The sequence below is a fragment of the Borostomias antarcticus genome, assembly GCF_949987555.1.
Source record: "Borostomias antarcticus genome assembly, chromosome: 21".
Classification (NCBI taxonomy): Eukaryota; Metazoa; Chordata; class Actinopteri; order Stomiiformes; family Stomiidae; genus Borostomias; species Borostomias antarcticus.
The window spans coordinates 4,374,203-4,390,001 of NC_140254.1; the positions used below are offsets into that span (position 1 = coordinate 4,374,203).

The 15,799-nt window shown below is 44.0% G+C and overlaps 1 protein-coding gene across 1 annotated transcript; it reads right to left on the reverse strand.

Annotated features, from left to right (window-relative positions):
- Nucleotides 1-5,213: 5,213 nt before the first annotated feature.
- lypla2 (lysophospholipase 2) lies at nucleotides 5,214-15,723 on the reverse strand. The gene is made up of 10 exons (XM_084455147.1): nucleotides 15,702-15,723; nucleotides 13,550-13,642; nucleotides 12,500-12,531; nucleotides 10,938-11,003; nucleotides 10,668-10,715; nucleotides 10,364-10,434; nucleotides 8,897-8,970; nucleotides 8,555-8,656; nucleotides 7,940-8,116; nucleotides 5,214-7,777 (listed from the first exon to the last, which is right to left on the reverse strand). The coding sequence occupies exons 2-10, from the start codon at nucleotides 13,625-13,627 to the stop codon at nucleotides 7,727-7,729; spliced, it is 699 nt and encodes a 232-aa protein (XP_084311273.1). The 5' UTR covers nucleotides 13,628-13,642; nucleotides 15,702-15,723; the 3' UTR covers nucleotides 5,214-7,726.
- Nucleotides 15,724-15,799: the final 76 nt, after the last annotated feature.

Consider the following 15,799-nt stretch of genomic DNA (forward strand, 5'->3'; position numbering starts at 1 on the left):
AGGAAGGAAGGGAAGGAAGGATGGATGGAAGGAAGGAAGGAAGGATGGAAGGAAGGAAGAAAAGAAGGAAGGAAGGAAGGAAGGAAGGAAGGATGGAAGGAAGGGAAGGATGGATGGATGGAAGGAAGGAAGGAAGGATGGAAGGAAGGAAGGAAAGAAGGAAGGATGGTAGGAAGGGAAGGAAGGAAGAAAGGAAGGAAGGAAGGAAGGAAGGAAGGAAGGAAGAAGGAAGGGAAGGAAGGATGGAAGGAAGGAAAGAAAGCAAGAAGGAAGGAAGGAAAGGAAGGATGGAAGGAAGGATGGAAGGATGGAAGGATGGAAGGAAGGAAGGAAGGAAGGAAGGAAGGAAGGAAGGATGGATGGATGGATGGATGGATGGAAGGAAGGAAGGAAGGAAAGAAAGGAGGAAGGAAGGAAAGAAAGGAGGAAGGAAGGAAGGGAAGGAAGGAAGGATGGATGGATGGATGGAAGGAAGGGAAGGAAGGAAGGATGGATGGAAGGATGGAAGGATGGAAGGAAGGAAGAAAAGAAGGAAGGAAGGAAGGAAGGAAGGAAGGAAGGAAGAAGGAAGGGAAGGAAGGGAAGGAAGGAAAGAAAGCAAGAAGGAAGGAAAGGAAGGATGGAAGGAAGGAAGGAAGGATGGAAGGATGGAAGGAAGGAAGGAAGGAAGGAAGGAAGGAAGGAAGGAAGGAAGGAAAGAAGGAAGGAAGGAAGGAAAGGAAGGAAGGATGGATGGATGGATGGATGGATGGAAGGAAGGAAGGAAGGAAGGAAGGAAGGAAGGAAGGAAGGAAGGAAGGAAGGAAGGAAGGAATATGAATGCTACCACAGTAGTCAATAAAGGGTGCCTGTACAGAGAGCCTGCACGTGTCCCCAAATTCAAATCCCAACTGACACTGAGCATCCTCTCATTCACTTCAATGGAAAGGCATGTTGGCTTCAGACAGCTCTCTCTTAAAAAGTATAAAGGTGCCAGCCTAGATTTTGACACCGTATGAATCCTGAGAAAATGCTGAACATTTAAGGCTATTATATGTCCGTGTAGCTAAAAAACTGTAGGCATGGCGACGAGTTAGAAAAAGGGTAAAAATGCAAAATTAGCAGCTCAAAAGGTAGAGTGTGGGCCCATACGTTTCAATGGAGAGCGCAGTTGCCAAACAAATCGTCATACAGCGAAAATTATAAGTCACACGGCTTAGATACTTACATTGTACGAATCAGCACAGTTGTGTGAAAGTTTTTATGTATAATACGTGTGTGAGCTTTCAAAACTGTAGGAGTGCCAGCAGTTTACAAAATGTGTAAATATTTTAAAAGCAACAGCTGCCACCACTCTAAAAACATAATGATACTGAACATTCCACCAGCAGTTTCAATGGCACAAAAATGACTATTAAAAGTTAAATGACTAAAAAACTATATAAAATATCAAAAATCAGAATACACCCGTTAAAGAGCTAAACATCGTGAACATTTTAAAGTTTGAATGAAGTTTCTAGCACAAAGTATGAAGAAGTTATAAAGGAGACAAAAAAGGGGGAGAATAATAAAGAAAGAAATAGTGGGAATATCACAAGTTGGGCTAGCTTTTGCAAGCTAGCCCACCTAATTATATTTTTTAGGGATTTCATTGAAGATATACGAGAGCTCAGATTGAATGATAGATTGAAACCTGATTGAAAGACAAGGAATTGGACAGCAAGAAGAAAGACCTTAAAGGAGTACTTCACCGCTGGGAACCTATAAGGTCAATTGAAAGTGGGTCACCTATGTAGTAGAAATGTGCAGTTGTTTGTGCAATTTGTGCCTTATGTCCAGAGAAAAGACAGAAAATGTATTTTTTACTCAAACGGAAGAAACCTACATCTACCACAATGCACTGCACTCGCTGCCTTCCGTGGCCACACCCAATGGGTGGCATGTCGAAGCAGTGTAAACAGGCTAGATGTGGACCCAGATGAGGAACCGGATGCCGCCTGTCTTCGCGCAACCTCAAGCAAAACGCATTTGCCTAAATGCTTTGATCACATTATTTTAAAATGAATAACTCCCAGCTATAGTCATCTGCAAGCAAACCAACCCCATGCATTTACTCCAAATGGTTCAAGAAGAGCTTTCAATTTACTTTGGCCAACATTATGCTAAAAACCCTGAAGTAGGCTACTTTAGGTTTCATTGATATATTGGTAGTATACGGACAGAAACATATTTGCTATTTTGTAGAAATAATTGGGCCTAATCCAGAAGTTCTGCGGCCCATTTCACCACACACCACAAATGCTCACTTGCTTAACTGTGGGGCATAAGGTCCTTACACATCGAGCGCCATTTACTTGCACGAGTAATTAGCAAATAATAGAATTAACTCCCATGAATGAAGACGTACACATCAAATGCAAAGTTTCGCGGGGCAAAAAAGCGGAAGAATTGTAATCAAAACAGTATCTATTTTTGCCTTTATTCGCCAGTGACAAAATCATTTTGACCAATGATATCGCTTATTGTATACAACATCATATTGAAACAACAGTGGTGGCAGTCGTGACAAAAGAAAGTATAATTATATATTATATATACATATATAGCCTATATTTCTGCATTTCTTCAACAACGTTGAAGCCTCAGTTGAAACCAAAGACCAGGGATGAGGAGGATGAATTGGCACTGTTGGATGGTTCAAACAGACCAACAGAGGAAAGAGATGGAAAAAAACATGAGGGAAAAAGGGAGACTGAGGGATGAGCTGGAGAACATCAGAGTGGAGATACGAATAGCCGAAGATGAGCTGAAACAGAAGAACAGAGAGACAGACAGGAGCGAAGTCCTGTGGAGCAGGAGGAACTAGTGCTGGTGGAAGCTGAGAGAGAGGGAGAGAGAGAGAGAGAGAGAGACACCCAGAAGATTCCTCAATCAAGAGAAGACACTAGGGAGGGCCAGACATGAGAAGCTCTCAAAGAGGGACCATCTGAAGAAAATCTGGCAGGAGGCTAAAATATATATACTATACTGAGACACCAAGCATAGTTTTTAATGTAAAAATCTAAATGTACTTGTTAATGGAACCAGGCCAGGCACAGCCTGGCTTATGTGTGTGGCTGGCTTGTTTCTGTTCAGGACTGGTAGGATGGAAGCTAGTTATGCCACTGAAATAGCTGAATTGAAATGACATAAAATAATGTCTGATAAATTAAGATAGGTCTTGTCGCCTGGACACATCAGTTCCAATGCTAATCCTGCACTATAAGAGCGAGATAGCCAGTTAGCTCATGAGCTCACAACAACTAGCAGCAGCTTCCATAACATTAATGGTAGCAGTCAGTGGCTAAAGCAGTTATACTGATGATTACTGTAACGTTAGCTATTTTGCTGCAATTGGTTCAACTTCTGTTTCTGGTCAAAGGTAAGGGATAAACCCAGATAACACAAGGCTAGCGGACCTACAGCGGGTCCCTGATGGACGAGTTGGCAGACCTCAGGCAGAACATAACACAAGGCTAGCGGACCTACAGCGGGTCCCCGATGGATGCTCCACCACCATTCCACCGGTAGTTAATTGTCTATATCCTAGGCCCATTGGCCGTGGGGTCCGTGGCATGGTGGCGAGACTCCGCCCCCTCGCGTTAGAGCGGTTTGGGTATAGTGCAGTTACTTCCGGTAAAGACTGTGTTTCTCTAGCCCTCTCAGGGGCTGATTTGTGGGGTCCGTGGTGTGGACAGTGGCATGGTGGCAAGACTCCGGCCCCTCGCATCATATTCGGTCGGGGGCTGTGGACCTCTCTCTGGGCTACCCACCTGCCCCCACCGGTGAGGACAAGTGTGTCTCTAGCCCTCTCAGGGGCTGATTTGTGGGGTACGTGGCGTAGACATTGGCGTGTTGGCAAGACTCCGCCCCCCGTCATATTGGGTCGGGGGCTGTGGACCCCCCTATAAACCCTTTATACACATTATTTGACCTTTCAATTATTTTCACTTACATAAACAGACAGTGAGTGTGTGGTCTCTGAAATAATAAAGAAATTTAATGTATAACTAACAGAAATACTTACACAAATAAACTAAATAGCCTAACTCAAATACTCATTGAATTGCTGAAACTGAACAAGGAACAGTCTATCTAAGCCTGTTGCTGCCCTCCTGTGGCCAAGACGGTAAATGCTCTTGTGGTAGCAACATAGAACTGCAGGTTCTGGAACCACTGTCTATCTAAGTGAAAATACCAACATGCACACTCGCACACTGTTGTGGTGCTGGGAGTAAATCCCCTTAAAAGTGTCAAATGAAGAATAACGTACTCCTGCACACACTTTTTCTTTGCTTTTTAATCAGTCAACGTTTCGGTTTTCTACCTTAATCAGGACAGATTTTTCTGTCTAAGCCTGTTGCTGCCCTCCTGTGTCCGAAAACGGTACATGCTCTTGTGGTAGCAACATAGAACTGCAGGTTCTGGGACCACTGCCTCTTGTGGTAGCAACATAGAACTGCAGGTCAACAAAGGCATAAAGGCACTGATGACTACTGGGCATTTTCTATTCTAGCTGCGCGGCTGGCCAGCCATGCACAAAAATGCAATGGAAAGGCACCCCTTTTATGGTGGATTCTGGTACTAGGGGGGACTGAAAGACTCACTCACTCACGACGTGACACCGGCCAACATAAAGTCCCCCCCCTTCGGCTGTCGCTGGGTGGGGGACAATGAGTGGAACTTAGTGTGAGGCAATCTGCCATGACAATATTTATACATTTCCATACAAATACTTTCTTAGCATCATCATATAATCATGTGATACAGAGTATTGACCTGGGACATTTCTGTCATCTCTTTGATTAGTTGAAGTACAGTGTGTACCAGTATTGGAAAGGACAAGAGGTGTAGTACTAACAGTAACAGTGAGTAGATACTGTACGTACAGTAGGTAGGCTAGATAACCAACACACTTGATTATTTTGACATAGGGAAGGTTTAGGAGGGGAAACAACAGCCTGGCGTTTCCCCCTTTATGATTTATGTTTCATTAACACAGCAACTGAACACAGCACGTATACGATATAATAGAGGAATCAAGGTTTCTGTAATCAATGTGAGAGTAGGATAAAATCATATTCCTGAAGATACATTTTGCACATGGTGCTATGTAAACAACAATTTAGGCAACTGAGATAGATTTTTATTTTTTATTTTAAATAAATGAAAAAGACTTAAACAAAAGTGGACTGTTATTTGCATCATTTATTTCATATACAGGTGTCTTGGAACATAAAACAAACAGGGACCAATAACCCCTCAACATTTTTAGCCTGTCAAATGAACACAAAGCTGATGAGATGACAAAGTGACAAAACACACTCAAGCAAAATGGAAGAGGACTGATCATAATGAAAAATGTAACAATCAATGATGAAAAATACAACTCAGGAGAACATGCGTGAGACTCTCCGACCTTCTCGCACAGCAGTGATGAAACAGCAGGACAGAAGAGAGGGATGGGAGGGAAGAAAGAAGAAATAAAAGAGAAACGGCTACTGAAACACAGGCCTACAAGATCATACCAATACAACAAAGAACAAAAAGTCAAGAAGCGTTGTAGTAACAGAAAAAAAGAATGAGACATTCATTAAATAGTGAACAACAATCAATACAGATTATTTTTCTCCTGTCCACCATTTAAAAATAGGTTTTATTAATACAGAACAGGTAATCATCATGAAGGTAAAACATTCACAAAGGGAAAATATGGAACACCTGATTTGAACACACACTCCTCCTATGCCCGAGGGTCTGAAGTTGTTCAAGATTAATTTTTAAAAATCACCCTTCAGTTAATAACAGGAACAGCTTTTTGTCAAAGCCTTCCCAGTGTATAGCCATGTTTAAGAGGTGAATTACAATAGTGCTTGGGTAAAGAGGTTAGCTCTGACCTTTCACCTTCTATTAGTGCCAGTAAGTCTGACCTTTCACCTTCTATTAGTGGGTGCCAGTAAGTCAGTTGTCAAGAGTGAACAGCTTGCTGCCTGACAGGAAATGTTCCCCATCACCATGAAATCTAGAGGTGATTTGTGAGTCAGGACATAGGGAATGACGTGGAGCTGACTGGTGAGATGTGAACAGGAGACTGTAGGGAAGAATAGTTCAATGAGTCAAGATCGTGTCAACTAGAACTGGTAGCATCTGGACTAGTCTCTCTCCAGACTCAAATATTACGTTGAATCGCTACGCTCCGCATACTAGGCTACATAATAGAGACTGTGCCACTTCGCCCCCCAAGCTGGTATTCTGAGGGCGTATCAACGGTTCAAAATTGAGTCTGACAGGTCGTAGCAGCAAATGAGAGACGCTAGCCCAGGTTAGATGGGCGGGGCATATCTATGGGTGGGAATGCCTGATCACGAAAGTCGTTATTGATTGGTGCTGCAGGGATTCCTGTGAAACCAATGAATTGCAAGGATTTGAGCACCAGATTTATCTATATATAGCATTGTCCCAGACCAATAGAGATCTGCAGTATGCAGTAACGTAGTTAGCGTAGCTTACGTGTATCAGTGAAAGAACTCTCACAGGTCTGGCATTGAGACTACATCTGGAGTGACACATCACTGACGCTGCAAGATACTCAAATTAATTAGCTGATGTACAAGTCAAGTCATTTTCTATAATATGCTACAATCTTTAGGCTATTAGCATTAGGGGTATAGAAGTCACAGAGAGGGGTTTTTCAATTATCAATTTCATAACACTAACACTAATTTCTACCGAAACAAAATAATATAGCTTTTCCCCCCCTAGAACACAAAAAACATAGATGCCTTAGTTCTATCTAATCCTTTGTCATATCTCAAATGTATCCTTCATTCATATTGACAATAGTAGCCCTCAGAATGTGATAAAGAACAGAACATGGTTGCAAACGTTATGATTCTTCTTTTTATTTCAATTGGGGATGTTTTTTTATTTATATAATGGCAGGTTATTTCAGCATGGCCAGAGGATTCCCGTGGATCACTAGGCAGCACCAGGACCACCAGAACCAGTCGCCGTGCATTCTGGGAGCGGAAGAGCATGCGGAGGTTTGGCGCGGGACAGCCTTGGCAGCACCAGTCACTCCTGACAGCACGTGACATAGGGGGACCTGACTGAGGACCAGGACCAAAACAGGGACCCCCATGCTGATAGACCTGCCCTCTACCTCAGCCCTTAACCTGGGTTAGCCTACAGCCGGAACACTGGGCTGGCATCTAAGTGGGGCGTTAGCATTAGCCCAGCAGCTAGCTCACTGGTTTCACTACCTGACTCACTCACTGACACACACAGGTGGTGGAGGGATGGTGTGCTGGGGGTGAGGAAACGATGGAATGGGGGTCTGTTGGGAATAACATCCAAAGGAGGAATGTATTGTGTGACAGTGATTCTCCTTCCAATGTAAGAATTGTAGACTATGTACACACTTCAGTGTGTTTGTTAACCATGTGCATTTGCGAACTGTGTCTTCAGTATGACGTTTGTTGTTTATTTCACTGAATGATGAATCAGTTGTGTAAGAGTAGGTCAGAAAGCATTATGGGAAAGTAAGTGTGTGTGTGTGTGTGTGTGTGTGTGTGTGTGTGTGTGTGTGTGTGTGTGTGTGTGTGTGTGTGTGTGTGGAGAAGGGTGCTCATGGCTGTTTCCTGTGGGAGAATAGCAGATCAGAGGTGAGAGGTCAGTGTCTAAGGGTCACAGTGGGGTTGAGGTGAGGTCAGATCCGGGGCAACTGCTTCCCAATGAATTCCTTTACAGCCTCCATCTCCTGCAAAACAAAATAAAGACATTTATACATGCCAAGCTTCGATGGACCGTAGTCATTGATAGTCATAGGAAACCATACAGCTCTCTCTCAAAGTCACTCACTATCTCTACTCTCTCTCTCACACACACACAAATACACGCGCACACACGCTCCCCTTCTTACCTGAGGGCAGGAGCTGTGGAGGAGTCCTGGGTAGGTTTTGAAGGTGATTTTCGTGGGGCTGACTATGGTCTTGAGCTTCTCTGCGGTCATGGACCCAAACTGCACCGGGATCATCTGGTCCATCTCCCCGTGGCACTGCAGGATGGGGATGTTCCTGTTGGCGCTGGAGCTTGCCGCCTGGGAGACCAAACAAGAGAGCCGATTTATAACTTCTTGCTACTTCCGGTAAAAAAAAAACAAAAAAAAACTAACATCTTAAGGCTGGACTCCTCTCTGACATTTAGATCTGTTTAAAGGCCAAATAGAGCCAAGAGCCAAATATCTAGTGTATAGCATGGCATCACCATACATGTAAATGCAGATGACAGCAACACACCCATGCACCCCACCAGGCCATTTATATCCATACTTAAAGCATGTACATATAGATGTGTAATTTGATTGGGCAATATGTAAATTGTATATGTGTAACTTGCCGGCAGCAACATTTCACTGTGATTTTACACTGTATGTTTACATGTGACTGAGTCATGACTCTGAGTCTGAGTCTGCCAACAGTTGTGATGGTTGAGCTTGCTGTGAAACGGCCCTTGCTGTGGGCGAGCAGAGCCGTACCTGAGGGAAGGTCTTGTGGAGCGGTAGCCAGCAGCTGAGGGCCACGACTCCAGCCAACTGCTGATGGCAGGTCAGAGCCGTGTACAAGGACAGGGCCCCACCCTGAGAGAGAGAGAACAGGGAAGGAGGGAAAGAGGGGGAGAGAGAGAATGAGGGAGGAGGGATAGAGGGGGAGAGAGAGAGATGTTAATGGTTGATTTGATGTGTAAATGAATAATTAAAGGAACTGTTTAACTAGCAATAAATGGCATAGGCATGCGGTATGAACTGGGAGAAGAGGTGTACAGAACCGCTGACAACCCATAGAGGAGATTGAATAGGAAACCAGTGTTTTATTCTCACCTGAGAGAAACCACCAAGCAGCACGCGGTTGGGAGGGATCCCGTTCTTCTCCTCGTGGTCAATGATGGCCTTGACTAGGGAGGAGGGGAAGAGAAACATGAGACTGAAGAATATAGGTAAAGGTCTACAGAGTCTTAAAGTCAATGTAAAGCTGTTTGTGTGTTTCTGTTCTCATGTGGACGGTCTAAATGTGCAGTGGTAGGGATGAAAGGAGACAGTTGTGCTGTGCTGGGGCCGGGCGTCAGGAGACCACGCTGGGACGTCACGGGGGGGGGGGGGGGGGGGGGGGGGGGGGCATCCTCCCCAGGGTGTCCGATGCTTTTCATAGAATGTCATAAAAGTACCACTGGCCAAACAATCAGTGGGATTGAGGCTTCAGATGGTGGGTGACAGGTCATGCACCTTGTGCCTGACAGGCTACGCATCTTGTGACAGTAGGGCCCCTCCGGGGAGCCAATCTGACTACACTAGACCTTAAGGGAGGCGTGGGGGTGGAGCAAGAGGATACTATTTAGTGTCTTGAGTTAACCTTGAGACCTTGATTTGGGATGCGGTAGACTGTGTGCCTGTGGTTGCCCAGCCCTGATTAGATCAAGCGGGGGAGCAGGGAAGAAGATTGAGGCCTCGTTTTCTGCCCACAGCTCCAGCCAGCCGAGAGACAGGGACTGTAACATGTGAGCTTAAGTCTGTCCAATAAATCATTTTTTGCCGCTTCCAATCCCGTGTTGGGTGATTTCATCAATGACTATCACAACAAGAAGGCTATTAACATCGTGGTCCCTATTAGATTTGCTGCAACTTTTATTAAGGCTTATACAAAAATTACACAACGCGGAGCAACAGAAGAAGAAGAACGCCAAAAGCCAACAAGACTGTAGACAGGGGCGGGGACAGTTAGAGAGCTGTGCATTAACTAACACTGACCATTAGGAAAGACTGGTCCCTATTTGCGCCACTGTTAAAGCCTGCGGTATACTTATTAGGCACATATATGCGACTAAAGATGCCATGCGTCTCCTGCATTCCTTTGGAGCGTTGGCTGCGGTCGGCTCTGCAGGTCCTCAGAAATGAACGCGCCGCAAAATACGCGCTTGTCTATGCGTACGCGTTGTTAAACAGTAAAGTATGCCGCGGGCTTTACTGTGATTGTAATAGTGGCTGTATTCCTTGATAAGTTACTGTATTCATATGGCTACTACTACTGGCTTAATTGATTACAGTGACTGTATGAATCTGACTGAATCTATGAATCTGAATGAATCTAAGAATCTGACTGAATCTATGAATCTGACTGAATCTATGAATCTAAGAATCTGACTGAATCTATGAATCTGACTGAATCTATGAATCTGAATGAATCTATGAATCTAAGAATCTGACTGAATCTATGAATCTGAATGAATCTATGAATCTGACTGAATCTATGAATCTGAATGAATCTATGAATCTGAATGAGTCTAAACTCACTGTTCTCTGCTGCCCTCTTGATTCCGGCCTCGTCCTCTGGAGAGTCCGGGCTCAGCCCCATCAAGTCAAACCTGCACACACAAGTTCAAATACAAGTTAAGACTATTATGTTAACAATACTAATATGAACCAAAATAATATGAATATAAAAATACACAATGCCATAATCAGACACTTTTGCACAGCACTCATGAGTGAAAATCAAGTTACAGACCACAGTCAGTCACTTCATCTTTTACTCTCTGTCACTGTTAGTCCCATTCAGAAGGGTGTAGAAAACATGCACAAAGGCAGACAGACTCACCACGAGGGCATTGTCATCTTCATATTAAGAGTGACTGGGATTCTGGGCCTATGGACAATCAGGGGTAAAAATACATTTGAATATGAGCACTGAATAAAGGGAGAACAGATATAGACAGAAAGACAAGGCTAATAAAGTGTGACTTCACCAGCACAGAGACAGAGACAGACAGTGAGAGCCTGACGGACAGACAGTGAGACAGAGACAGAGAGCGCCTGACGGACAGACAGTGAGACAGAAAGCGCCTGACGGACAGACCGACCGACTTACGCGTGGGGGCATATGTACTTCACATGTGGCAGTCGGATAGCTGTCATGGCATCTGCCCATCCGTACCTACAGAAGGAAGAGAGACAGAGAGAAAGGTTGAGAGGTAGATTAACAGAAAGCAAGAGAGAGAGAGACAGAGAGAGAAAAAGAGAGGCAGTCAAATATATATTCTGAGAGCAGGGAGTAAGGATGGCAATTGATATTTTATTGATACCATTGCCATTAACGATCCTACTTATCGGTCTGATTCTTTACCAGTTCCTGATCAATTTTCAGTGTGGAAAACGAGTAGGCCTACAGGTTTTCAACTGTTTTATTATCCCAGAGTCTGAACACTGTAGAAACAGAGTAGAAAAGAGGCATGCATGTCTGCCTAATAACATTGGACCTCATTGGTGAACATTTTAAGTGTCTTCTTAAATGTCTTCTTAGAACTTCGTAAGACCAACCCTAAGAAAGATCCCCGCTGGATTCATGAACGGGTGGAAATGTGTTCTTAACCCTCCAAAGTGTTCTCAGTTGTGCTCCCCTAAATGAGGAATGCCATTGCTTTAAGTTGAATGCACTTTCTCGTACACCTGAATTTGCATACATAAACGTTCCGCCACCTCCTTACTACAGGGTCGTGTGCACACAGAATCCCCAGACAGCGCAGAAAAAGTTGAGCGGTTCCCAGTTGACATGATTGATGTTCAAGTTCACGTGCAAATTCAACATTTTATTCGTCACATGCAACATACCAGTAAAATGAGCAGTGAGATGTTTCTCCGCTGGCTCTTACAACATGCACACTAAGCTAAGAAAAAAAAAATATATATATATATATATATGTATATATAGAAAAACAAGACGGTATATGGACTTTTAATACAAAATATGAAATGTAGTGCTTATTTATTTATTCACTGCCATTTGCAGTGTTTGTGTAGTGCTTTATTTATTTTATGACACCCCGATGCCTCAGAATCCTGACTATAAATGTGAAACGTAATTGGAAATTATAGAAATATTCTCGTATTTATTATTATTATTATTTCAAGCCTAGGATGTCTGTAGAATTGATGTGAACGCAACCACCTTGGATTTCTCAAATTCAGCCCTTGCGAACATTGCAATCTGGCCTACCTACGACTGCATTTCCGTGTTCTAAATTCCTTTTCTTAGATAAGAGCAAATCCCAGATAAGAAACATTCAAGAATGCCAGAATTGTCCCTGAAACTTTGTAAGTGGAGTTAAGAAGAAATTTCTTCTTAACTTTTTCTTCACTGCGTTCAGGAATGAGGACCATTGATTTTGAACATGTTAAAATGAATTACAAAGTTCCTTATCTTTTCCTTTTTAACAGAGTAGACACATGACATCGATGTTTAGCAATAACTGTCAGAAAAACATGCTGGCATTGATTAAAAAAAAAGAAGAACTGATAAGCTTGGAGGCATGCAATGTCGATTCTCGGCGTTAACAATTCCGATTCTCTAAAGATTCCGGTTCTCGATTCCCATCCCTAGCAGGGAGTACTAGATTTAGAAAGAAAAATCGGAATCCCACAGATGATGCTCACCCCGAATCACCCAAGCCATGGAGGAAGATCACCTGGGATGAGGATAGAAAGAGAAGTAGAAGTTAGTAGAAGTTATACACCAACTCATCATGCATTCAGGCATCCATCTCTGTATTCATCCACTAACTGTGAACCGAACAGAATACCAGTAAACATGTCAGTTTAATAGCTGCTGCATTCATACACCATGTTCAGTTTGTTTAACGCAGCAGCAGTGCTAATCATCACTGTTGCCAAGACAGCTCTTTCACTGACAATTAAAAACACACAAAAAAGAGTCGAGGGGCTTTGCTCATCTCTACAGACAGCTACACTTGCAGAGTTATTAGCTTGCCAACTCTGAACAGTTTGATACTGTGGTTGAGTGTGATGATTTTCAATTGATGGCTTTCAAGTGGAGCCCCAGTTGAGCAGTTGCATTTAGTGCCTGTGTGATTCAAACTCATCTCTAATCTGGTATATAACAGTATATTGCTGCTCAATGGCCTTGTAGTGATGCCATGCTACAGGTGGCTTCAGGATGCTGGCTTGAATCGGTAGTGTTGGCGGTAGAGCAGGGTGCACACTACGCTACTGGTTAGCCGTTCGAATTCCAAACTAAAACTGTACTCACTAACTCACATCAAGTGTAAGTATACTATATGCTAAAATAATCGGGGCCACAGCGCTCAGAACCGGTGCAGGACCAATATTTAGCCGGCTAAACACTGAAGAAGGCAGAGCCGAAACGCGTCTGTCAGGTCTGTCCACCATCATGAATTAAAAGAGCATAAACATAGTTTTGAGTGCGGACCCTTCTTTATTATTAAATATACTATATGCCCACTGACCATAGACAATTTAGATAGATGTGTCTGCTGAATGGCATGTATAGATTTAAGACAGGGCCCAAGCCTACTGTGATATTGTTTGGGGTGGTGTGTATCTCTCTCTCTCCCTCCTTCCATCTCCCTCCCTCCCCCTTTCTCCCTCTCCCCCTCCCTCCATCCCACTCTCTCTCCCCCTCCCTCCTTCTCTCCCTCCTTCTCTCCCTCCCTCCCTCCCTCTTACCGCAGCTGTCTCCTTCTCGGTCCCGGACACCGTCACAGCCTCAGTGAGCAGCGGTACAGACATGTTGTTGCCACACATACACTGGAAGGGGTGCTGCAGGGACAAAGAGGGGAGAGAGAGAGAGGCATATCAATGACACGGGACTGGCCGGCTATCAATACAACTTCTATTCAGCCTCTGCAGTAGGCCGTGCTTTTATCTCGGGGGGGGGGGACCACATTTTATGGTCACTGCTTTGAAGCAACAACAAAAAAGAGATAAGTGCAGAGAAGAGTGCGATGTCAGCGAGTCTAAGAACTCATAAACTAGGTTAAATGAAGAACTCAAACTACGTTAAATGAAGAACTCATAAACTAGGTTAAATTAAGAACTCAAACTAGGTTAAATGCGGTCTCTTAACTACAATTATCCCGGGCAAAAACACCAATAATCTTTCTAAGCAACGTGCTTTAGGGTTCAGTGCAGCGTAGTTTGTAATCTGATAAAATGGAGTGGTGGAAAGAAAGAGAGATTGGGGAGAAATTAAAAAGGAAACTGGCAGGGAGGTTAATGTATAAACCTTGTTAGTCATTATCATACACTGAACTCCACCTACATAATGACCTGACCAGCAGTGGTGAGTGAAAGAACAGGAGACAGAGAAAAAGCAAAATCAGGGGAATGACAGGTTCAATAGTGTGTGTGTGTTTGTGTGTGTGTGTGTGTGTGTGTGTGTGTGTGTGTGTGTGTGTGTGTGTGTGTGTGTGTGTGTGTGTGTGTGTGTGTGTGTGTGACCAGCAATGACTGCCATTCTCATGTATGGTCTTGGTCTACTGGCTACTTCAAAGCCTTGATTATGTAAAAGGTGATTGTATTTCCATATCCCTTTAAATACTTTGAATCTGAAACGAAATATATATTTCCGCCAAAGGCCAGTATCTTTGAATATGGCTCCCCATGGCTTTTGACGCTCCATCTCTATCTGCTGTACAGAAGTAGTAGAGGAGTAGAGTACCACAGCATCAATAAGAGAAACTGCAGCTAAGGCCTTTGCTCCAACATGCCTGCTTTAATCTAATTGTTGACTTCATGCCATTAAAAGCAAGCTGTAATTGTATTTTCAAAGGCATACAAACATCCTCATTCGCCATTCCCATATATCACACTCGGGGAGGCAACACAGACTGCGCTGCTCTCCTGCATTGATTTTCCCTGATCCCTTGCCAGCAATGGCAAATAGCTAAGCCGGAAAATGTACCGATTTCACGGTCACCTCTCGGCTAGCCTTCAGACAGACAGACAATGCCGCCGTCTATGAACGACCACGGCGTTGGTGTCCTCATCACGAGTTTTCATCTGACTCTCATTAAACAGGCGAGCACAAGCCTGCGTTAGTTGGTGTAAAAAGAATGTGCCGCACGCATTAACGCATGGCAGCACTTAGCGTTGATATGTATAGCTTCAATTGGAAGTCCCAATGGTTCCGGATTGAGAGTCAATACATTATTTCTAGTAGTGTAAAATCAGCCAAAACTACTAGCTATCTATTTTTTAGCTGCTGGTTTTGCCATCACGGATTACCAGTCAACAACAGTAAGCACACATTAGCAGGTCGCCGGATGTGTTTGGTTTAAACCCGCCTTTGTTCCAATGTAAATGATCACCTTGTTTGCACGCTAACTACTTAGTACTACTGTACTACCAAAAGGCTATTCGCTAACGTTAGCTAGCTAGCTAAAGAAGAAGGAAGGGGGTAAAGGAAACAATGGGGGAGCAGCTTAGCTAGCTCTGTGCGACCCACTGGTGGAATTCCAGACAAGCAAAGTCTTTAGCTAGATTGCTTCAAACGTGGATAGACTCTCGGTCCCTATCCTCGTAACCAGTCGGCTTAATCCCGTTTGGCAGGAAACCCGTGTTCACAATGAGTAGCTAGCTAGGCTAGCAAACCACACCGGATCTGGATTGTCTCAGTCAATGTACTGCAGCCCGCTCCCCTGACTAGTTAGCCAACTGGGCTTGGTTAGAGGGGCTGGATTCGAATGGGGTTTTCAGTAGCTACATCGTGTCCCCGTGTCCTTGAACCATGGCTGTAACCAAAGTCCGTATAGGTTGTTAGGAGCGGGTAAAACAATATTAAAATACCGCGGCCCGTTATATAAATGTATGCACTCACCGCTTGCTGTCCCAGATCACAACGGAACTTCCGCTACTGGCACGCAGAGGGGCGGGGCTTCACCAGTGGGAGCTCATCATCATCATCACACCCACACC